The sequence below is a fragment of the Agelaius tricolor genome, unplaced genomic scaffold, assembly GCF_023055355.1.
Source record: "Agelaius tricolor isolate 1412-34295 unplaced genomic scaffold, bAgeTri1.0.p SCAF_1, whole genome shotgun sequence".
In the NCBI taxonomy this organism is placed as follows: domain Eukaryota; kingdom Metazoa; phylum Chordata; class Aves; order Passeriformes; family Icteridae; genus Agelaius; species Agelaius tricolor.
Genome location: NW_027269261.1, coordinates 45,034,669 through 45,056,874, shown reverse-complemented (window position 1 = coordinate 45,056,874; position 22,206 = coordinate 45,034,669). Strand labels below are relative to the sequence as shown.

Sequence of the window (22,206 nt, the reverse complement as noted above, 5' to 3'; positions counted from 1 at the left end):
TCTTGGACCGACCCCATCCATGAGGGTCACTACCTTTCCTGGCATCCAGCAGGCAAGGCAAGAGTGATACCTGGTGCATGTGTCAACACCAAGACTTGTATTCAACAGCTGGGATGCTTGTTTAGCCTTCGGATGGATGCTGGTGCCAACAGATCTGCTTATAGTGGCAGCTCAAAAAGTGCATCAAATGTGTAATGAGACAGCCAAAGTGCTGTCAGGTTTGCTTCAGCTCCCCTTGGAACTGAGAGTGGTGGGAAATCAAGTCCAATCTATGACCAAACACCACCACGTCAACCAGACATGGTACTAAGGACCACATCCAGTCTTTTCTTAAACCCAGGCTTGGTGACTCCACCACCTCCTTGGCAATCCGTTCCAATATCTAATCATCCTTTCTGTGAAGAAATTCCTCCTCATGTTCAACCTCAGCCTCCCCTGGCCCAGCTTCAGACCGTGTCCATCTGGTCCCGATGTTGGATGTTTCCCGTGGCGGCCGGGAGCAGCTCCCGGCCCGCGGCTGCAGGGGGCGGGCAGGAGGGAGCGGGGGCGGGCCGGGAGCGCCTCCCGGCCCCGCGCATCGGAAGTGACGCGCTCGCTCCGCTCCCTCCGCGCTCGGTGCCCGCCATGCGGGCCCGCCGGGGCGGCGCGGGGCCGCGGCAGCGAGCGGCGGCCGAGGGCCAGGAGGAGCGGAAGGAGCCGTACGTGGTGGGGCAGGTGTCGGGCAGCCTCGGGGCGGCCGCCGCCCCCGCCGCGCCCCTCGCTCGCCTCTTCAGCTCCGCCGCCCCGCCGGTGCTGGTGGCTGTGCCGGCGGTGAGTGAGCCAGCGCCGGGGGGCAGCACGCCCGCCTGGCCGGGGCTGCGTGAGCCCAGCAGCGGTGCGCTTCGGGCAGCGGCGCTCCGAATAAGTTTGTGAAGTAACTTCAGGGCGTTCCTGGAATTTTCTCCTTCAAGTCTGTTTCTCTCATCATTTTTTTAAGGAAAAGAAGAAAAGGAAGCGCACAGAAGAAGGGGAGAAAGTGTCAGAAGACCAGAGTTTATCCAACATAGAAGAAGCTCCGGTAAAAGCAAAGAAGGCCAGAAAAAAGGAACATTCAGAGGCAGAGAAAAAACTGTCACAGAGGTGAGTGACACCATTTTATAGTAAAGTTAAAGCATCTACATTAATCGTAATATGAGTTCGATGAAACAACGAAGGTCTCGTCTACTACTCATCTTCAACTTGGTGTTTAAGATTATTTTTAGGATAATGCAAATTTTCTGTGGTGTTCCCCTGAAGGAGGAAGGTAGTGCAGCTTCTCGTCTACTACTCATCTTCAGCTTGGTGTTTAAGATTATTTTTAAGATTGTGCAAGTTTTCTGTAGTTTTCCCCTGAAGGAGGAAGGTAGTGCAACTTCTTGAAACGCTAGGTCTGTGAAATGCAAATGCCTTGCTAGAGAGCCATCAGGTCCAGCGGCTGGAGATGGAGACACGTGGGTCTAGTTCTCTCTGGCTCGGGGAGATGATCTCTAGCTGTCCTTGGCTTTATCCAGCAGAGGTGGTTCCAGCAGGAGCGAGGTGCCAGGCACAGAGCTGTCTGTGTCCTGCTGGGCCTCTGCAGTGACACAGAACCTCTCTGTCACTCTGTCTGTTCTCTTAAATACTTGAAGTGAGGTGCTTCAGAGCAGGCTGGAAGCTGCTCACTCTACAATGCACTTTGGATAAAGAAGGGAACTTGATTGTAGCACAAGGCTAACCTACCTCATCCCGTCCCTGGGCCCACGGAACCCGTTTGCTGTGTTTGTCTCTGTAGCCTTCCAGAGGCTCCTTCAGATCTGCCCCTTGTTCATGCTCTTAGGGCAGGTTTGGATAGAGCAAGACTTGTTAGTGCATGGCAGTGTTCCAGGGGTTTGTTCTGTCTCCTGCATAATGAAAATGATTAAATCTGTTCTAAGTTCCAACATAACACAAAGATGGTTTTTTCCCCTTCAATTTTAGAGGCTATCAAATTGTTTAATTGTGAAGTATTTCTGTATTATTACTGGTAAATAGTGAATGCAGTGTCCTGGGGATAGCAAATAGTTTTTCATGTTACTGAATAGTTAGATACATTTTTTAATGCAGAATAAACAAAATAATGTTTGAGATTTTAGAGTTTAACATAATGCTCTCAAATGTAATTTAAAGTATCTTGGAGGCTCCAGTTCTTTGACCCCAAATCCCCAGGTTTTTTTCCATCAGTTGTAACCTGCCTGTTCATTTCTGGTCAGGGAGAATGCTTTGGAGCAGGCAGATGAAGAGGAGGATCAAAAATTGTTTCAGAGCAAAGTGAAGCAAAAGAAAAAGGCTTCTCAAGCCATCACCAAAACTGCTGTTAATTCAGCCACGGGTGCTACTGCAAAACAGCAAAAGAGAAAATGGGTGGCTGATAAAGCAGCAGACAGAAGAACGGTGTTTGTTGGAAACTTGCCTGTCAGCTGCACTATTCAGGTACGTGGGTGGGTTCTGTCTGCTAAAGGAATGAAAGGAGTTGCAGCAGTCCTCAGTTTAAGGGGATATTTCCAGCTGGGAAGTCACACACACTTGTGATTGGAGCTGCTTTTGGGGATGTAGGAAATGATGCTTGTTCTTAGAAACCATTAGAGACAATCTCTGGTTTCCTGGAGTTCCTGCAGCAGTGGATATAGCAACTCTTTCCTGAGTAGAATTGGTCAGTTCCTTGTCAATGAAAAAAATGACTGAAAAAATAAGAGCTGCATTTACAAAAAAGTTACTCTGCTTTTAATTTTATCTGCAAACAGTGCTTCAGATTGTTACATAAAACATGTTAAATTTATACTTTCTTCCATAGTAAAAGGCACAATTTCCATTTTGGCAATCTGTAGAAGAAGGAGCCACAAAACCCACAGAAATAGTTACAAATTACTTGCATTTTGTTAGTAGCCCGTTAAGGGACCTCCTATAAGTAAGAGGAAAATAGTGTAAGAACAGTATTACCTACAAATACTGAAAAATATTCTCATTACCAGGTTGAAAAGTGTACTGAGTGTTTGCAATATCATCTGTTTAGGTATTGACATCTCTTTTTAAGAAGTATGGACCAATCCAATCCATTCGCTTCCGGTCTCTGGTATGTTTTTCCCTTAGATGTTATATAACAAAATTATTCGTTGATGTTGAAGGGCAGTAGTATTTGTAAGGCTTGTACCCTCATTAATTCAGAAGTGGTTTGGGGTATGTGGGTTTTGCTATTAAAAGAAGCCTTGGAGATGTTACCCCAGGAGCACCACAGATGCATTTTTTCTGTAGCACCAGCTGATCCAGGATCAGAGCTTTATGTTCTCTGGAAGTGGAATGCCTTTGTTATTGCTGGTTTGGCTGAGGCATTGCTCACCTGTTTTTAAATCATATAGCAAAGACACATTACTGTAAATCAGGGTACTTACTAAAATAGTTGACAATAACCCTCTTGGAACTCAAGAAATATATCAGACAAAGTCAAGGCAAGCTCTTTAACTCTGAGGGTTTTTTAGACCATCTCTAGGTCCAGCCACTTCTGTCATTTGCTCACTGTACTGGCTGTGTTGCTTTGGGTAGCCCCTGCTTGAATTCATCTTTGTCTTAGGGAAAACTCTTTGTGATAAGTTAACACTAGGCCCACCTAACTCAAGCTCTTTTTATCTTTAAGATTCCAGCAGAAGATACTGTATCCAAAAAGGTAGCAGCAATCAAGTAGGTTCCCTTGTGACTTTTGTGTATTTTTCAAGGCCTAAACAATGTTTAAGTGTTGGTAATTAAAAGTTTGTCTCTATTAGGTTTTTTCTATGTATTTTGTGTTTCTTTGTCTTTTGTCATTACCTTTGTGTGTATTAAGTTTTCTCAAAAAGTTATAAAGAATTATATGCCATGTATCCTTGTAATTTGTTACCCGAGGTTGCATTTCTTATATTTTAGGAAGGAGGAAGATTCTAAAAGTCTTTAATTTCTTTGGATGTGTTTATGAGCTGAGGAAGCTTGCTCAGGGTGCATATAAGAGCTAAACAAGATGTGGGGTGCATATAAGAGCTAAACAACAGTGGGACTCCCTTGCCTGTACAGGGGTAGCTTGACCTGCAAGGGAAATGAAGTTGTTATTGTGCCAGAACAAGCAGAGGCATGAATGTGTTCAGCAAGAAGTGCCTGTGCACTGCACAGCATCAGCAGGATTTCAGCAGTAACGGGTCCTTTTCCCGTTCCAGGCATAAGGTGCACCCGAATGCAAAGTCTATCAATGCTTACGTGGTCTTTAAGGAAGAATGTCATGCCCAGGAGGCTCTGAAGGAGTAAGTCTCAGTTTTGTTCCTCATACCCTGTTAAAGAGGTAGTTCACATAGATTTATAACTAAATTTAAACAACCTCCCCTCTTTTGCTTGAATCAGAATAAAATGTTGTTCAAACTTAAAAGTAAAAGTAACTTTGCTTTTGGAATACTGCTATGCAGTGACATTGCCAATTAAGTAATGTTTATTTCATTTTTAAAACCTTTTGTTTTTGACCACAAAAGGAATGGAACAGAAATTGCTAGTGGATTTCACATCAGAGTTGACACTGCATCTAAGACCAGTTCGGTAAGTAACATGTGTGGCTAGAAATTCCCTTTTCTGGTTTGGTTATGGGGTTTTCATTATTTTCTGTAACAAATAACTTACTGTCCCGTCTCTCTTGTTTCCTTTAGCACGACAGTAAACGATCTGTATTCTTGGGAAATCTTTCATATGGTAAGCCTGAAATGGACTGTTATGCATCATTAATTTGCATTTGTGGAATGGTTGACGTGAGGCTTTTTATTTCTTGGTATTAGGTGGAATAAATACCTTTCGCTGGAGGTAATTTTTATTTGTTAATTGGAACACCTGAAGAGGTTGTAAGTTTCTGTCCAGTTCTGCACCTTGATTGTTTCCTTTATTGTAGGCAGCACTACAAGTGCTTTTAGTTCTTGTTGTTGCTTCGTGTTTTTTAAATAAATATGACTAAGTTCTATAGGCCATGGCTCTATAAACTGTTCAAGGGTTACCAGTACCTGTTGGTGAACCAATTCCAGTGATGGATAGTGATGGCTTCTCCTTTTTGTGCTTTCTGTGAACTGCAGGCTGAGTGACTCTGTCCAGGCGGGGCTAAAAGTGAGATTTGATGATCCTTGTGGGGCAGTTTCAACTGAGAATAAATTCTGTGATTTGCTATGCTCTGAAATTACTTCAGCAGTTTGGACCTTTCTCAGCATGTTGAGGTCCCATTGCTGTAGTTAAACCTGTACAGTTGAGTTCAGGTTTAACCTCAGCAGAGAGATGTTTATGTCTATGTCAGGGGATTCCATGAAGCATACCCATACAAAAAAAGAAAATAACCTGCATTTTTGCGATGGCACATCACATTTGTCTGCCTAGGCGTGAGATGGAGAAAGGCTCATACACCCAGCCATTATCAGAATAATTGTGTAGAGGCTGTGGTTGGAAACTGCAAATCCCTTCTTCCCCATTCAGCTCAAAGTCATGGCTCAGTGAATGAAGAGTTGAAGAACTGCCAGCTCAAGCTCATTATCATCAGCATTAATTCTTAGAAAGAAATTCTGGCATAAGGAGGAGCTACAAAAATGTATAGCAGAATTCTCAATTTCTACCGTGTTCCAAGCATAAATGAACTAATATGAAAAATCTATTTCAGTCTTTGCCTTAATTCTTTAGGATTTACGTCACACTATTCCAAGCTGGAGAAGCAGTAACTGTCAGAGCAAATAGCCCTTCATAAAGTTTGCATTGTCAACTTGCTGGGGTTTTTCTGAACCACTGATATTTGTCTACCTCTCCTTATTCCGTATTCTTTGTGTCCCTGAATGGGTAAATGGGAAATAACTGGGTGTGGGCCAGGCTTCCAAGGCTGTGTGTCTCCCTGAAGGGGCCTCTGTTCCGTTGTGTTGCCCGCAGACATCCGTGATGATGCCGTGCGGGAGCACTTCCAGGACTGTGGAGACGTCGTGGGAGTGCGAGTGGTGAGAGACAGGATGACGGGCCTGGGGAAAGGCTTCGGCTACGTCCTCTTTGAGGTACGTGTGTGAGCCCCTGGGGTACGTGTGTGAGCCCCTGGGGTACGTGTGTGAGCCCCTGGGGTACGTGTGTGTGAGCCTTTGGGGTACGTATGTGAGCCTTTGGGGTACGTGTGTGAGACTTTGGGGTACGTGTGTGAGCCTTTGGGGTTAGGTGTGTGTGAGCCCCTGGGGTTCGTGTGTGAGCCCCTGGGGTACGTGTGTGTGAGCCTTTGGGGTACGTGTGTGAGCCCCTGGGGTACGTGTGTGTGAGCCCTTGGGGTAGGTGTGTGTGAGCCCTTGGGGTAGGTGTGTGTGAGCCTTTGGGGTAGGTATGTGAGCCCCTGGGGTAGGTGTGTGTGAGCCCCTGGGGTAGGTGTGTGTGAGCCCCTGGGGTAGGTGTGTGTGAGCCCCTGGGGTAGGTGTGTGAGCCCCTGGGGTACGTGTATGTGAGCCCTTGGGGTACGTGTGTGTGAGCCCTTGGGGTACGTGTGTGTGAGCCCCTGGGGTAGGTGTGTGTGAGCCCCTGGGGTAGGTGTGGGCCTTTGAGGTACATGCTCCAGGACACAGGGAGCTCTTCAAAACCTGCATTGGGATCTGCCCTTGGAGCATTTTTGTTTTCATTTTAGTAATTCTTTGAGGTCTGTGTGTGTGTAGGTAGGAAGTGAAATGGTAGCGTTGTTGTGTAAGGTGGAAGCAGCTTGGAAGACTGGTTCTGTGGAAGCAGATACAAAACACAATATTTTGTATACAACCCCAAGGTGTTGTATACACTGGGGTAAAGACTGAACAGAGGGACAGATGAGTTAGTTTGGTGTAACTTCAATGTTCTTCCATTTCTTATGTGTCAAAATGTGAGTGGACTTCTTTCCTGCAGCTGGTTTGCATACCAGCTCTCCACTTTTGATTCAGTCTGACTTCCTTCCTCATGCCAGTCTCCCAGCCTCATTTTCCCTTAGTTCATTTCCTGCAGCCCAGGAAATGCCTTTTTTTTCCCAATTTTTCCCTGTCTCTCTCTGCCTCAGACGTTGGTGTCTCATTGTAGGCTGTTTCACAGCCTGTTTTCAAGTGTCTGTGCCTCAGTGTGTGGGCTGTGTGGGGGTGCTGGTGTTCCGAGCAGAGATGTTGTGTCATTCCTTAAATAGAGTGGTGTGAGTGCTCTGCACTGTAAAATTCTGCTTACCAGTTTTAAAGACAGGTAACTCTTTGTTTGAAAGCACTCAGCTGGAAGTAAAGCTGCATTTAAAGTGGCTGTCTGCTTTTGTAGAACACAGATGCTGTACATCTTGCTCTGAAACTCAACAACTCTGTTCTGATGGGAAGAAAGATACGAGTGCAGCGCGTGACGGACAAGAAGAAAGAACAGAAAGGTCCAGACCAGTCTCGTGCTCCCAAGGACAGAGCTGATAAGAAGAAGAAAAAAGAAAAGAGCTTCTCTAACGATTCTTTTGTTGGTGAAAAAGCAAACCCATTAAAGAAGAGCACAAAACCAAAAAGACTAAAAACTACTCCTAAGAGTAAAGCTGGGAAAAACAAACAATCCTTTGATAAAAAAAAATCCAGAAAAAATGCTGACTAGTGTTATGAAGATGGATGTATATGAGAATATTTTTTAATATGTGAGAGTGTCATAAATTTTGTTTGCTAATACAGCTGTTGTCCTTCGTGGTGTTTATTCTGGGGCATTTGGCTTCTAGAAGGCAGCAGGAGGTGCTGCATGTTTTTATCCCTGTGTTCCAGGAATCTGTCTCCCCCTGAGGTCTTGCTGCAGAGGCTAACTGTGAATTCTTTTTTTTGGAGTTGTGTAGGATTACCCACAATGGCTGTAGAAAAACCTGACTCACATTCAGACTGGGTCTGTGATGAAATAGAAATCGTTGCCTTGATTTGGGGGGCTTTTTTGTTGTGCAGAGAAGGGCAGTGGAGCTGGTGAAGGGTCTGGGAGCACAGGTCTTATCAGGGGGAGCTGGGGACTTTTAGCCTGGAGAAAAGGAAGCTCAGGGGTGCCCATATCACTCTGCAGCCACCTGAAAGGAGCCAGGTGGGGGCCCGTCTCTTCTCCCATGCAGCAAGGGACAGGATGAGAGGACGTAGCCTCGAGCTGTTCCAGGGGAGGTTTAGGTTGGACATCAGGAGAAATTTCTTCACAGAAAGGGCGATGAGACATCGGGATGGGCTGGCCAGGGCAGGGCGGGGGTGGAGTCACCATCCCTGGGGGTGTTTAAGGGAAGCCTGGCCGTGGCACTGAGTGCTATGGTCTAGTTGACCTGCTGGTGTTGGGTCACGGGCTGGACGTGATGATCCCAGGGCCCTTTCCCAGGATCCCGTTTCCCGCCCCAGGCCTCTCACTGCGCTCGGCCACGCCTCTCCTCCCGCGCGTGCGCCCTGGCCTCGGCGCAGGCACTGCGGGAGGCGCCCTGAGCCGCCGCGGGCTGATGACGTGAGCGGAAGCGAGGAGGGGTCCTTTGGCCGTGCCCGCTCGCCCCAAGGTGCCTGCGGAGCTCGGCGCGGGCCGCGCGGCGGGAGCGGCGCGGGGGCGGCGGCAGCGCCATGATGGTGGGCAGGACCAGCGCCATCGCCGCGGGGCTCTGCGGGGCGCTCTTCATCGGATACTGCATCTACTTCGACCGCAAGAGGCGGAGCGACCCCAATTTCAAGAACCGGCTGCGGGAGCGTGAGTGTCCCGGGGCGCCCCCTCCCCTTTCCTCCCGTCCCGTCCGTTGCCGCCGCCGCGCGCTTCCCTCCGCGGTCCCCCCGCGTCTGTGCTTCGCTCTCCCGCCCGGCCGGGCCGCGGGAACGCCGCACGTGCTGTGGCCGCAGCGCCGCCCCCGGGCCCGGCCAGACCTCCGCCCCCCGCTCTGCCCCAGGCCCGGCGGCCCTGCGGCTCTGCGGCCTCTCGCCGTCCCCTCACCGGAACCAGGGGCCGGGACACGGGGTCACAGAACCGCCAACACTGGTGGGAGATGCCTTCCAATTCCCACCAGCCATCCGCCCAGCACTGCCAATGCAACCCCTGCGGCGCTCAGCAGCATCGCCCGGCGCCACACACACACAGTCCGTCCCCTCTGGAGCAGCCGCGGGGATCGGGGCTCCAGCACCTCCCTGGGCAACCAGTGCCCGCCCACCCTCCCGGTGGCAGAGATTTTTTCTATTGTCTCATCTCAGGCTCCCATGTCTCATGTTAAGGGCGTTTTCTCTGGTCCTCTCACTGCAGGCATGGCAGAAGAGACTGACCCCAGCTCACTACAGCCTTCTTTCATTCAGGAGGTTCTAAGCAGGGTCATCCCATGGGAGAGCGTTTGCTGTGGGTGTTGGGGAGCCTGTGGGTTCCGTCCAAATGGAATGTGGTTCCAATTCACCTCCCCCCCCCCGCCTTTTTTCTTGTCCAGTCTTGCTCTCCTGCAGGCCCAGCAGTGCTATTGTAGCCACCACATCTACCACTTTTTAAAATCTTTTTTTGTGTTTGGAACACAAGCAGGTAAAACAGTGTGATCTCTTACAGTGAAGTTGCTCTGGTGAAGAGGGGGTCGGTGGCAGCTCTCAGGTATTTCATCAGCTGCATTCTAAACCCTCCTGGCAGCCCTGCCATTGACTTCCAGGATAAGACTGAATGCCAGAGAAAACTGTTGATTAATCCAAAATGTAGAGCTCTTCTCCCATGGCTCCTCATTATTTCACGTCTTCAACATTTATTTAAACCTTCTAATAATCAGTGAGGGTTTTAAATGCAATTGTAGGCATGAGTACTGAAGGAACACAAATGAATCATAAGCAGTAAGGTGATACTTTTTATACTGAGTTATTTCTGTCAAGGTAATATGTATATTATTCCTTTGGTAACTAATCTGAAGATAAGAAGTTATCATTAAGGTAAATTTTCCTGGCAAGTAAACATGATGTGATCAGCAGTTTCATGGATGGAAAAGTCAATAACCAGACTAGTTAAAAATGAGTATTTACCTGATGGCATTAAAATGTAGTTTAACAGCTTTGGTTCTGCCTTCATGGACTGGATTTGCCTGGCCACTGTTGTCACTTAGTGGTGCATTAATTCTGCTTTCCAAAACTTCCACCACAGCAAATGATGTCTGTCAAACATTTCAGCTTCAAGCCCTTGCTCCTGTGTGTAGGATTTTGGGCATACACACACATACCTCTTGTGTGTGTGTGTGTGTTCCAAGTCCTTTTTTTCCCTGCAGTGCAAGTCATTAATTGGGAAATTGGAGTGCAGTTAACTAGTATGTGCTTGGTTTGCACACTTTGATTTCCAGCAACATAATTAGCCATGGGGTTTTTCTATGATGCCAGATGTGCAGCAGGAGAAGCACTGAATTATGTAAGGTTACTGCAGAAGCACCAAAAATTATTTTTGGATTCCAGGTTTCCATAATCTGAGCCTCTATCCGGTCATGTTCTGAATAAACCTTAGAACTGCTCTGATTAAGAATTGACATTAACTTTGAAGTGGAAAACAAATGCATTTTGGTTTGGTAGGAGGTTACAGTTGTCATTTGGGGGACTTCATTGTAGGAGTTACAGTCCTTGCATGTGATGTACTGGTCTGCATTTAGTTGTAAGTTTAGTTAATTTGGTTTGGTTGGTTTTGGTAGTGTGACAGGTTATTCAGTATGGATGCTTCAGCAGTGGTGCCAGGGATTGGGGTATTACAGCATTTTTACTGTTGGGTAGCCAGGAAGGCTTGGGCTGTAAAGTACTTGGCCAGGAAAGGTTCAGTGCAGCAGCCAGCTGCAGTTCTTTATGTAAAGATGCTCCATGTGCTGTGCAATAGTGGGGGTGTGGGATGGAAAGCTGGAGAAACCACCTTTGCAGCACATCTTTTCCAGTAACCTCCTTAGGGTAAGATCCTTTTTCAGCCTCTGTGATGCAGTGTCACCAGAATTTGGGAAGGACAAGAGACCTAACGTGTCAGTGGATTGCCTGTTGTATTTTGTCAAGCACATGCTTAAAAACAACGAACCAGTTGGGTTTTTTGCCATCTCTGTGTGCTGTGTTTGGGCCAAAGTTTACACTGCAAAGGCCTGTCATAAAAATGCCATAAAAATGAGGTGGGCAGATCTAGGTTTCTGGGGAAAAGATTTCTTGGAAGTTTCTGGAAGGTGTATAGAACTACTGGTATTTGATTTTCCACATGTTTTAATCTTACCTAGCAGGTTTTGTGGGTGGACTTTTTTATTGGGTGGCTTTTTAGGTCTTGTTGTTGCTAGTTTGGGGGGCATGTCCATATTTAGTCTTGGGAAAAAAAGATAGCAATGCTATAAACATGTGTAGGTGCTGAGCTTCCCAGGCTGTATTTTATTAATAAAATAGTTCAGGTATGTTTACTGTTTGCCTTCTTGAATGAATAAAACAGAAGTGCTCTGCTTTAAAATACAGACACACATGTTTTTGTTCAGAGACAGCCAGAATTTCTGCCTGGTGAGAGGAGAGGGCAGTAGGCAGATTCACTGATGAGAGCTGAAAATACAGATGGCTTTTTGGGTTTTCTGCTCCTTTGTGGGAAGCTGCTGGGGCTGCTCAGGGGCCTTTGCAACCCATGCCAGCAGGACAGGTCATCCATTGGTTCTCTTTTGGAACTTGTACCCTGTACAAGATCTGTGCCTGGGGGACCTGCACTGTGACAGCTGCAGTTCAGCTTTGTGCTTTGGATGCATGCACAGCATTTCTGTGGTAATAAAGATCCACTGATTCAAAAAGATTGCCTTTCCCTTTTCAAAATGTGATTATCTCTTTAGAATAGAAGGAAGTGTTTCATTTTCATGAAGGTCCCTGAGAAAAAACAAACTGGGGGGGGTTTGTTTGTTTGTTTGTTTTTGAGGTTTTTTTACCCCTCAAAGCCATTGCTTTTTTGCTTTTCATACTACAAATGTAGCTTTTGGTTGTTATTTCAAAGATACTTTGAAACTAGTAATTCTTCTCAACCACTATGGGAAGAATTCATAAATATCCTTTAGAGTTACTTGAGTTTTTAATTTGTTTTAGCTAGTAAACTTTTTAAGAGCCTGTAAAAAAAGTATTAAGAAGATGAAAACAAAGTTCCGTAGTAGTCAGGCTTGAAGGATTTGGTAGATCATTTTTCAGTTTTAAAATCTTGGTGATTCTTTGTATTCCTTCACTATTTTCAGGTTGAAGTATATTATTTCAAATCTGTATGATCAGTGGTCAAAAGCTTTCATTAGTCCAAGTGACCAGCATGTCTTTTGTTCTTTATTTCAGAATGCTTAACCTGGTGAATTTTTATCACATTTTAAGAAGAAGGTATCATAGTCATGCCAAAACCCACAATTTTCTCCTCAAAATGATATACACATGTTAAGCTGTTACTCTCTGTATTTCTTTTTGGTGTTTTTGCTGAATGCACTACAGCTGCAATGTGGCTTGTTTAGATAGTAAATAATTTCAAATATTATTTTTTTTTTAAATTTAATCTTTACAATTTTATCTATGATCAAAACTTGTTTGCCTAGTAGTGCAAGCTAAAGTTCTGTGCAAATTAATGCTTCTGAAAAGTTGGAGCGAGCTAATTGAAGCAGTAACTTTCGGGAGAAATTCTTTACTATTGAAACCCTCCAAAATTATAAAATTGTAGTAGACTACAGTTCTATCCAACACGTTTTTCCATCTATAGTACAAATTAACATACACAGGTCAGTTAGTTGTAGAAATCTAGGTGCTAAGTGTTATTAAGATGGTGTATTAAGGTAAAAGGGTGTTCCATCTAGTTAGAATGTGAACTCCCTTTCTGCAAAGAACACAATCTTGTCAGTAAATGCCACATGTTAGGTTATCACTGTACTAGGGAATAGTATTCCTGACCTTCTTCACCATGTGGACAAGTGAAAATTTTTAATTACCTTGTAAAACTGCTGATCAAATTTGGAAGTATTTCCAGCTTGTAAAATTGTATCAAAAGAAAAATCAGGGCTGTGTGACAGTTGTTCTTTGTCAGTATAGGAGTTTTCTGAGCAGACACTGAGGACAAAGAGTGGAAGGACAGCTTAACCACAGGCTGTATTCAGAGGTTTTAGTGGTGTAACTATTTCAGTTGATGAACTGAAGATTTACATAAATGATTATTCCAAGGAAATGGGCAGTATAATTAGTATAATTATTCTTTCTTGTATGGAGAAGTGCTACTATAAAGATACCTTTTTATACCTGTCTAGCTGCTTTAAAAGCAACTTGAATTTTAGTTACATTAGTTTTGCTGAAGTGGTACAACTTCATGTAGCAGACCAACTTTTTGCCTTTAGGTAGGCAGTTAAATCTGTAAATGTTTGTTCCATCTGTAAATGTTTGCTTTCCTCAGGTTTCAGAAATGTATGCTTTGGTATTGCTCTTGCTGAGGGATGGTGAGACGCTGCCACTTATTAACTAGTTCCCAAGTCTTGCTATAAAGTAGCTGAGAAAGTGCACTGTGTGTATCTGCTGTCACCTGCTGAAGTTCCCCTTCCTTGGTGGTGCACCATGCAGTTCAAAACTAGATAGCTTGACTTCCAGACAGTTCTTCTGTGGCTTATTGTTAGAAGCCACGTGGATAATTCCTCTATTACTCTAATTCTCTTTGCTTCTGTGTGCCTGCAGTTCAGGAGGTGTGCTGTGCTGTTTGCTGTAGCCCTCAGGAGAAGAGTTGCCATTTTGGGCTGGTGCTACTGCCAGCCCTCATTAGACCTCTAAATGATGCTCTGTTGTAGTGAGTGGGTTGCAGTCTTCTGCTCAATCTTCAATATTTTGAATCCATTACCAGTTTCTTCTTTGGAAAAGGACTTTGATTTGTTCATGGTTTCAGACTATAAACTGAAGGGCTTTTTAATTGCAAATTGAAAATAAAAGATGTTTTTATCCTTACAGGAAGGAAGAAACAGAAGCTTGCCAAAGAGAGAGCAGGACTTTCCAAGGTAATTCTGTGTTCAATAATGCAGGGATGTTTTGAAAGATGTTTCACTTGTATTATTTGTAAGATTTGCTTAAGGATTTGTTTTACAAACAAATTTGCAGGATTACAAACAGTCCTGCAAATACGCAGTCTTTAGGTTTTTTTAATGCTCAGAAGTAATTGTATGGTTGTTTCATTTTTGTGTCAGATAGAGGAGTTATATAAGAAAGTACAACATTCACTGTCTGATTTGATGGTGTTTTCTCTCTTTGTAATATGAACAACGACTTTTCAGACTTAAAATTATTGATGGGATACTCTTATAACTGAACTTGATAGATTGTTTTGCCATAAGTATTTTATTTCTTTTTCATTATTACCAATGGATCCAGAAAGAAAATATAAGATTTCTCTTAAACAATTGCAAGGAATACAGTTGTTATAAACATAATACACCTTAGAATTTATATTTGCTCCTAAAAGATATACTTAATAAACTGAGAAGAGATATTTCAGGCTCTCTCTCTCTACAGATTTTTGATGTAGTGTTATAAGACCTGAGTCTGATTTTCAGAATCATTCTGAGTATATGTAACTTAGTGGTGACACTTGTTTTTTTGCCAGTGTCACTGTAACAATAGGGTTGTGTGCATGTTAAATTTCAGTTGAGATTATTTTCTGCTAACTTTTTATTAGCTGGTGTTTAAGGGCTGATTTAAGTTTTACTCTGTGTGTTTATAGTTGCCTGATCTGAAAGATGCTGAAGCAGTTCAGAAGTTTTTCCTTGAGGAGATTCAGCTTGGAGAGGAATTATTAGCTCAAGGTAATAATATTCTTTTTCCAAAGGGTAAATTGTAAAATAATTTTTCTCTACCTTTGTTAGAAGATGATTTTTATACACCAAGAAATTCTGGGGAGTCAAATTCATCTAAGAAAATCTGCTTATTTGTTTCTAACCTTATGTGTTCAGAAAGTCCGTCAGGGAAGGTGAAGAGCTTCATGTGGGTTGACTCACCGTAATTTAATCCACTCTTAGTGGATGTTTTATGTAAATGTGTTACAGTGTGGAAGATGGTTGATTTCAAAACATTGTAATTTGTCATACAGGTGAATATGAAAAGGGTGTTGATCACTTGACCAATGCCATTGCTGTGTGTGGGCAGCCACAGCAGCTACTACAAGTTCTACAGCAGACTCTTCCACCACCAGTGTTTCAAATGCTTCTAACTAAGCTCCCTACAATAAGCCAGGTATGTGAAGCATTCCCTGTTGCTCTGGTTTGGAAAAAAAATTAATTACTTACTTTATCCACTGCACTAGTATTGAGTATCAGGTTTTGTAATCTGTTGGTTTTTTAATATGTTCAGTTAGATTAAAAGAAGCTTTTTTTTTTTTCACCTTAGATATTAAAAAGTGATTATGAAAATCATCATGTAGCATTAATAGCAATCAGCATAAAATAGAAATACAAAACTTCTCTTGTGTATAGGGTATGCTAAGTTCTTGAAGCAGAGGCATCTGACCACAGCTCTGGTACTATAAGTGGATCCAGTGTTTCCCAAAAACAAGTTGGGAGGATTGGAAAAACAGTAACTTTATTGCACTGGGTCTTGAGAGGGTTTTTTTAAATTTGCATTTCTACAAGTGTGTGTAAATGCTATGGAAGTTCATAAAAATGAATCTGTTGCTTCTGGGGACAGCTTTAGACACAAGATGTTAACTAGCTCCAGAATCTGTGCCAATTCTGGAAGCTTGGGAGTTTCCCTGATGATAAAGCATTAGTAGCTTTGTGTATAAAATACCCTTCTGTTTCAGTCTGAGTACAGAGTGGGTGATGATGTTAATGTGCTCGCAGTGAGTCTGTTGTGAAATAAATGGTATGTTTTATGTTCTTGGAAGTACAAGGGGACTCCCTAACAGTGTTACCTGACATAAAGCAGAGACTCAGTGCTGGGTATCACTTGGCTCTTCTTACAGCTCAGGCATGGTTACATTTCAGGTAAAGGTCCATATACTCAGTGGTAACACTGGAAAGTGTCAGGTATGCAAGATGTAAGAGTTGGGAAAATGATTGAACAAAAATGTTTCTCAAGAGAACAGTGCCAGAAACCACACAGAGGTCATCACTTGAGGTTGATAGAATATTGTTTATCTGACTTTGTTAGGTATTGCACTGTTTGTAATTTCTGTGGAACTGACTTCAAAACTTTATTCAAATAGATTGCCATTTTTAACTTTAATCAGTTTGTTCAGTAATTACACTGCTTAATGTTCAGTGTAAAATTACATTGCTTGATAATCAGTTGCCTACTGTCAATTTTATGTAATTGTGAATGAGTTTTTCTCCTTCTTACAGAGAATTGTAAATGCACAGTGCTTGGCTGAAGATGATGTTGAATGAGGTCACACCACAACGGGGGGAAAAAGTTTTGTTACCCCAGAAGATGAGCATCAGTAGGGGGATAAAGGGGCAAACATAGTAGTTAATGGACTGTGTACCACATCGGGTTCTACCAGAGTTAAAATTAACTTTGTGTAGGTGGGTTTCGCAGGATTTTATTTATTATCCCAGTGAAAAGTGTATTTTGATAAGAATTCATTTTATAAATACACTGTGTTGAGTTATCAAAGTATCACTAACTTCATTATTATTAAAATACGCAGTTGTAATGTTGTACATATACAGACATAAAACTACGACCTATTAAAAACCCAATGCTCATTTTTGAAAAAACAAAGTTATGGCAATAAAGATTTATCTGCACTTGTGTGTCCCTATAGTACTACTTTAAAATTCAGAATATTTGGGCGTCAAAACAAATGATCTAAAAGTGACAACATTAAAATTTATTTTTAATGTTATGGCTGGTCTTCCAATACTTTTAATTAAGTTTAAAACTTTGTGTAATTTCCTGAGAAAATAAATATATGATCATTTAAACAGTAACAGATCACCTTAGAAGGAGATGCAGATCACAATGGTAAGACATGACTGGCTGCAGAAAGAATGACAAATCTATTTCTGTCAGGAACAAAAACATGTAAAGTGGTCAGTTCAAAATTACTGGCAAACTTGAAAGCGCTATTAATACAGGTGTCTGAAACAAAGCTGTTTGGAATAGAACCTGGGCACATTTTGAGAGCACTAAAGTAGGGTTTTTTTTTGGAAAGCTTGAAATGTTGCAAGATAGTTCACATATTTCAGTCTGTAGTCTTTAAGACCACAGCAAATGGTTGTTAACAGTCTTTTAAAGGCATTTGCCTTAAGAAGAAAATTACACTGCTAAGGTAAGACAATGATATCCCGTAATTAGCAAAAGCTAATACAATTAGATGTACAATTTCGATATGGTGTGGTGAATTTTCCTTTGCCAATGAAAAGAAGGCAAATAATATACAGCAGGCTCAAGTGAGTAGAAGTGTACTTATGAAAGCAAGTTTTTAATGGGTAGGATCTTCTAAATGTCAAAACAGACTGGCTTCTGCTATTCTCTGAGTTTGTGCTATCAGCACTCAGGTGGCAGAAGAAACAATTAAAAACAACTTTATCTTTTTGGCACAGTGACTCATTTTTAACTTGAGGAGAATGCTTTGAGGTGTCTTTCAGACCAGCTGACAGTGTTGATGATACTGCTAGAGTAAGGTATTAGGTGGCATAATCTTGTAGAAGTGAGATCCACTGAGAGCACTCTAGCCAGCTCTGTCTCATTTCAGCCTGGTGCAAGTTTCTTCAAAGGCATATTCTCCTCAGTGGTTCAGAAATTGCCTCACACAGGATTTTTGAGAGGTTAAGTGTATGGTTGATAGTGACCTAGCAGGCAGTTCCTGGGTTTGGGAATAGAAATGGCTTTTACTGAGTCATTCTGCTGAGATGGTTTGCTATGGAATTTTCCCCTTAAGCCCTTGAAAACATTATTTCCAAAGATTTGAGGTGCTATTGAAATTTTCTGTAATGTGATAATACTGAAGTTAATGGCTGGTATCAACAAACATGTCTTAAACAACTGGATGTAGTTTAATCTTTGTGCTTGAATTGTTCAGGTAGCATAAGGTAAAAGTAAAGCATAGCAGCCATATTCTTCAGGGGACAGTGGCCAGCGTGCTCTTTTAATTTATTTTACAGGGATAAAGTTATTTTGCACTTAATAAAAATACTGTGAAAGTACAGAAGGTTCTGATTTTAATGAGGCTTTTTGAAGGAGTTTTTCTTTTCCATTCTAACCCTTAAGAGTAAAAAGTAGGAATTCGTAGGTTATGCTGACAGAACTGTTAGCATATTTACCTTCTGTTTTGCTGGTAACTTCAGCCTATCTTTTTAGTCCAGCTTTTAACATTGTTTTAAGGTGAATAAATCTTCCATCCTGCCTTGAAAAACAAACCCAAACAGCACAAGACAAAAGTAGCACCCTTCTGTCAAACCTGAGCATTTTTCTACACTCTGGTATAATGACAATTTGAATTCACATTTTAGCTTACAGCAAAGCTCTCCTGAACTGTGTTTCAGCAAACCTGTGTGTCAATTCTGATTTTGATGGAAGATTTGGTGACAGTCTGATTATATCTATAAATGGTATTTGCTGTAATAAGCATCATAGACACACATATTGCTCTAACATTTTTCATTTTCTTGAGCCTGCAAAGTTAGATGCGAACAAAATTTAAGACAGCATAGGTTTAAATGTAGCCTTAAATGCAAATTTATTCTCATATCTGATAACCCAGAAGTACCTAGGTAGTAAGAGCTAGAGCAAGCTCTGATACCTGTTTTGAGTGCCTTGGACTAATAGAGTGGAATGCTGAATCCTTTTAATAAGACTTGAATTTTTTTCTTCTCCCCAAGTTTCCCAGTGAAGCTAACACTGTACAATTGTGAAGAGTTGGAAGCTATTGTCTAGAATGCAAATTTGCTGTTGCTCCAAGAGCAGCAGGCTGACAGAGGTGTAGCTAAGCTCACACAGTCCACAGATGTTTCAGACTCAGCAAAGACACTGCTTTCAGACACAGTAAAGTGCAGGTCATCAGAAACGTGGTGGTAATGATGGATGTTTCTGCATCAGCAGTAGTAATGCCATTGCATTAGCTGTGCATAGTGCTGTATATTTCTTTTCACTTGTACAAATGAAAAACGTGTGGAAGTAATTGCTGCTATGGAGCTCACAGCTGCTGGAGAATGAATTGGTAATCTTACTTTACTGCAGGTCAAACTACTAGTCTTTCTCCCAGAAAGAACCATCTTCCTTCTGTGCTTCTCCAAGAAAAAGGCACTTGTTTACAGCACGAAAAGGATTTCTTATAAAGAAACGGAGAGGTCTGTTAGTTATATGTTGGTAAGTCTTCTGTCCTCAAAGTTAAAAGTTTCTTAGGCAGCTTTTATAGAAAAAAACCCACCCAGCTAGTTTCATTATCATGCAGGACTACCTTTGATGTCTCACATTTAAGTTTTCTAGATAGTGGAATCAAATCCAAAACCAGAGTGGTCAGGCACACACTGAATCATCTGGCACTAATTTCCTTTCCCTGGGGGCTGACACAATATTATTGTTGCCCTTAACATGAAAAATGGAGAAGTCCCAGCCCTGCTGTGTAGGAGGCCAGCCAGCCATCATCAAAGTAAAGCTCCAGCTATTTATGCACTCAGAAGAATCTTTCTAAAGTTTCATTTGTACATCTGTTGATGGTGTGTTTAAAATCCCTTAGGCTGAACAGTGGCCCTACATGACTGTTGTGTTACAGTTAACATGAGTTAAACATCAAGGGAATCTTTGAAGTGGTCACTAAGTGCTTTTAGTGATTGTTTCAAAGGCATGTTGTGCTGCACACCCATGCTTCTGTGTTTTTAAATGTATGGACATAAAAAGGGCTGATGTAAAAAGAACAAAAAAAATCTTCAAGGTTTCTCTTGTACCCAAGTTTTGGTTTGGTTTTTAGTTAGTGTGTTTACACTGACCAGCATAGCTTACAGCATTCTCTGTGCACTGACCAAAGCCTGTTGCAAAGAGCTGAAATTTGTGCTTAATTCATGAGGACTGGGCCAGGTTTCATCAGAGCCTCTCCAGAAACTGAACTAGTCTGGGTAACAGTACTTGTTTTTTGCATTTGTACCAAACTCAAACTTCCCAAAGAAAATGTGGATGTCTAATGCTGTTCTCACAGAGCAGAGTTTGCTACATCTGGTGTATGAATGTGTGGGTGAAGCTGTAGAAAACAGCTGGCCCTTCTGTGTTGTTTTTTGTACCAAATTGTCCAACATGCTGGCACTAGATAATGGGCAGCTTTTTCAAAGTACAATGGTTTCCATGTGTTCTTGAAAAGAAAATCCAGCTTCTCTCTTCTTTCCCTGCAGGAGGGGCTAGTTTTAAAGAATATTTACTGGATATCTTTTGATGAGCTCACTACCCTGCTTTCCAATCATTCCTGTAACTTAATAGTCCTTAACTCCTAAAGGCCTCTGAACTATAAGCTTTTGACTCCAGGCATACAGTTCCTGTCCTGCTTCAAAAAGGTCAGGTCTGTCTTTAGCAGGTTGACAGATGGATGTCCTGCAGGGCTCACTCACAATTTCATCATTTCCCTTGCACCTTGAGATGTTCTTGACTCATCTTTGGGATGAGAGCGTGTCTGGTGGTGCTCACCCATGGTGGGAAAGTTGCTTAACAGAGTGAGTGTTGCAGCTGGCACAGTGTTGCTGCAGCCTATGGATCTCTTGGGATGGTCCATGCTGCAAAGCAGTTGTGAGTGGCTTTTGTGTATGAAATTTCTAGTGTGCATGGAGGCAGAAAACAGATGAAGTCAGATGGTTCTGCCCCTTTGCATGTTGGACCCTTACAGCTAAAAACTGATTTGGTCACACAATTATTTACTTGAGCAGGTCTCAATCTAAACAGCAGAGGGCAGCTTTGCACACACATTTTGTGCAAGCTCGCCCTGCAAAATCCTAATTTTTAGAATCTTCCTGTCTGGTGAGGTGATGCAATGCAGCATTTTGTCCAGACAGATTTGGTACAGTGTATAAGACAGGCTCAGTGGAGCAGCAGTGGAATGTGTTTCAACTGATAATACCTAATTTTGTCTTTTTAAAAACCTGTGTGTTTAAATTGATGTGATGTCATGATTAGGAGGATTTCCCTCTTTCTCTCCATCTCTCAGTACAAACCAGGTAAATAGATAAGCCAGCTGCATTGTACAATTTAAACTCTGCAACAAAGTGCACCAGGATCTGATTGCCAGGCATGCAAGAAAAGTTTTCCCCTGCCCAGCCGTGATTATTCTGGGTGAGCTTTGCTAGCTGGAGTGAAAGGAATGCACTTTTCACAGTTAACTGCAGGAGGGGTGGAAGTGAAATCTGCATCTTGAGATTTTACCTGGAGTTGGACTCTGCCTGTGATGGGCCATGGGAGGAGAGCCAACCAAAAAAATAAAGAAGCAAGATATTATAGGTTGGTGACAGGATGCATTTTCAATGCTGGTTGAATTTCAGCTGATGCTGACAAAATCTACTCACCCCGTTGTGATCCTGCAGCTGCCATGAAGTGAGCTGATCTCATACTTTGTCTCTCTCATGCCTGTTCGCATTGTAGTGGCACCCTGGCTCAAAACTGAATCTTTACTCCTACATCTCACAAGTGTTTTTTCTCTGCTCCCTGGTCTTTGCTTGTGGGGGGGTAAAATGTATGTATGCTATACAAGTAAATGGAAATTTTCCACCCTTGGAGCCATCAATCAGCATTTTTCCAAACATTGAACTTTTTAGTAAAATTCTTCAGTCTGCCTAACACATGACAACATCTAGAGAAAGCTGTTTAATAAAAGATACTGTGTGAAAACCATGCTGCTTCTCTTTCCTTAGGTCACTCTGGCCATGTTACACCTTGTAATATAGCCTGGAAGATACAGAAATTTGCTGTAAAAAACAGTATTTGCCTGTTTTGGCATGTATGTAAAAGAGAATTTCCCTGGAGCTCTGAAACATTAGCTGGTTAGCATCTCTTGTTGTATTTAATATTATTTAATGAGAAAGAATGTACATTCAGCTTTGATGATTAAAATGACAATGATTATTGCATGAATTTTTGAATTATAATGCAATGACTAATTAAATGGAGAAATGAAGAAAAGGGATTCTTGAGCAAGCATGTTCTTTGAGAAACTCTCCCTTGTTGTTTCTAATTGATAGTACACACCTAATCAATTCATAGCAGTATTTCATTACTGCTGGGAACAGTCTGGTTTTGATGAAGATTTACTTTCACCACACACTGACCTGGTATAATACAGCCT

General features: G+C 42.4%; 2 protein-coding genes and 1 non-coding gene across 3 annotated transcripts; all 3 read left to right on the top strand.

The window, feature by feature from the left end:
• The first annotated feature begins 285 nt into the window (after positions 1-285).
• RBM34 (RNA binding motif protein 34) lies at positions 286-7,687 on the top strand. Its single transcript, XM_071432155.1, has 10 exons — positions 286-810; positions 977-1,119; positions 2,247-2,466; positions 3,047-3,106; positions 3,665-3,708; positions 4,215-4,298; positions 4,521-4,584; positions 4,692-4,734; positions 5,938-6,056; positions 7,303-7,687. Exons 1-10 carry the CDS (start codon positions 301-303, stop codon positions 7,612-7,614), a joined length of 1,599 nt encoding a protein of 532 aa, XP_071288256.1. The 5' UTR covers positions 286-300; the 3' UTR covers positions 7,615-7,687.
• Positions 7,688-8,463: 776 nt separating this feature from the next.
• TOMM20 (translocase of outer mitochondrial membrane 20) lies at positions 8,464-16,693 on the top strand. The gene is made up of 5 exons (XM_071432098.1): positions 8,464-8,709; positions 13,905-13,951; positions 14,671-14,752; positions 15,037-15,179; positions 16,286-16,693. The coding sequence occupies exons 1-5, from the start codon at positions 8,586-8,588 to the stop codon at positions 16,328-16,330; spliced, it is 441 nt and encodes a 146-aa protein (XP_071288199.1). The 5' UTR covers positions 8,464-8,585; the 3' UTR covers positions 16,331-16,693.
• Positions 9,592-9,726, top strand: LOC139600349 (small nucleolar RNA SNORA14). Its single transcript, XR_011682496.1, has one exon. It is a non-coding gene; the product is annotated as a small nucleolar RNA SNORA14 (small nucleolar RNA).
• Positions 16,694-22,206: the final 5,513 nt, after the last annotated feature.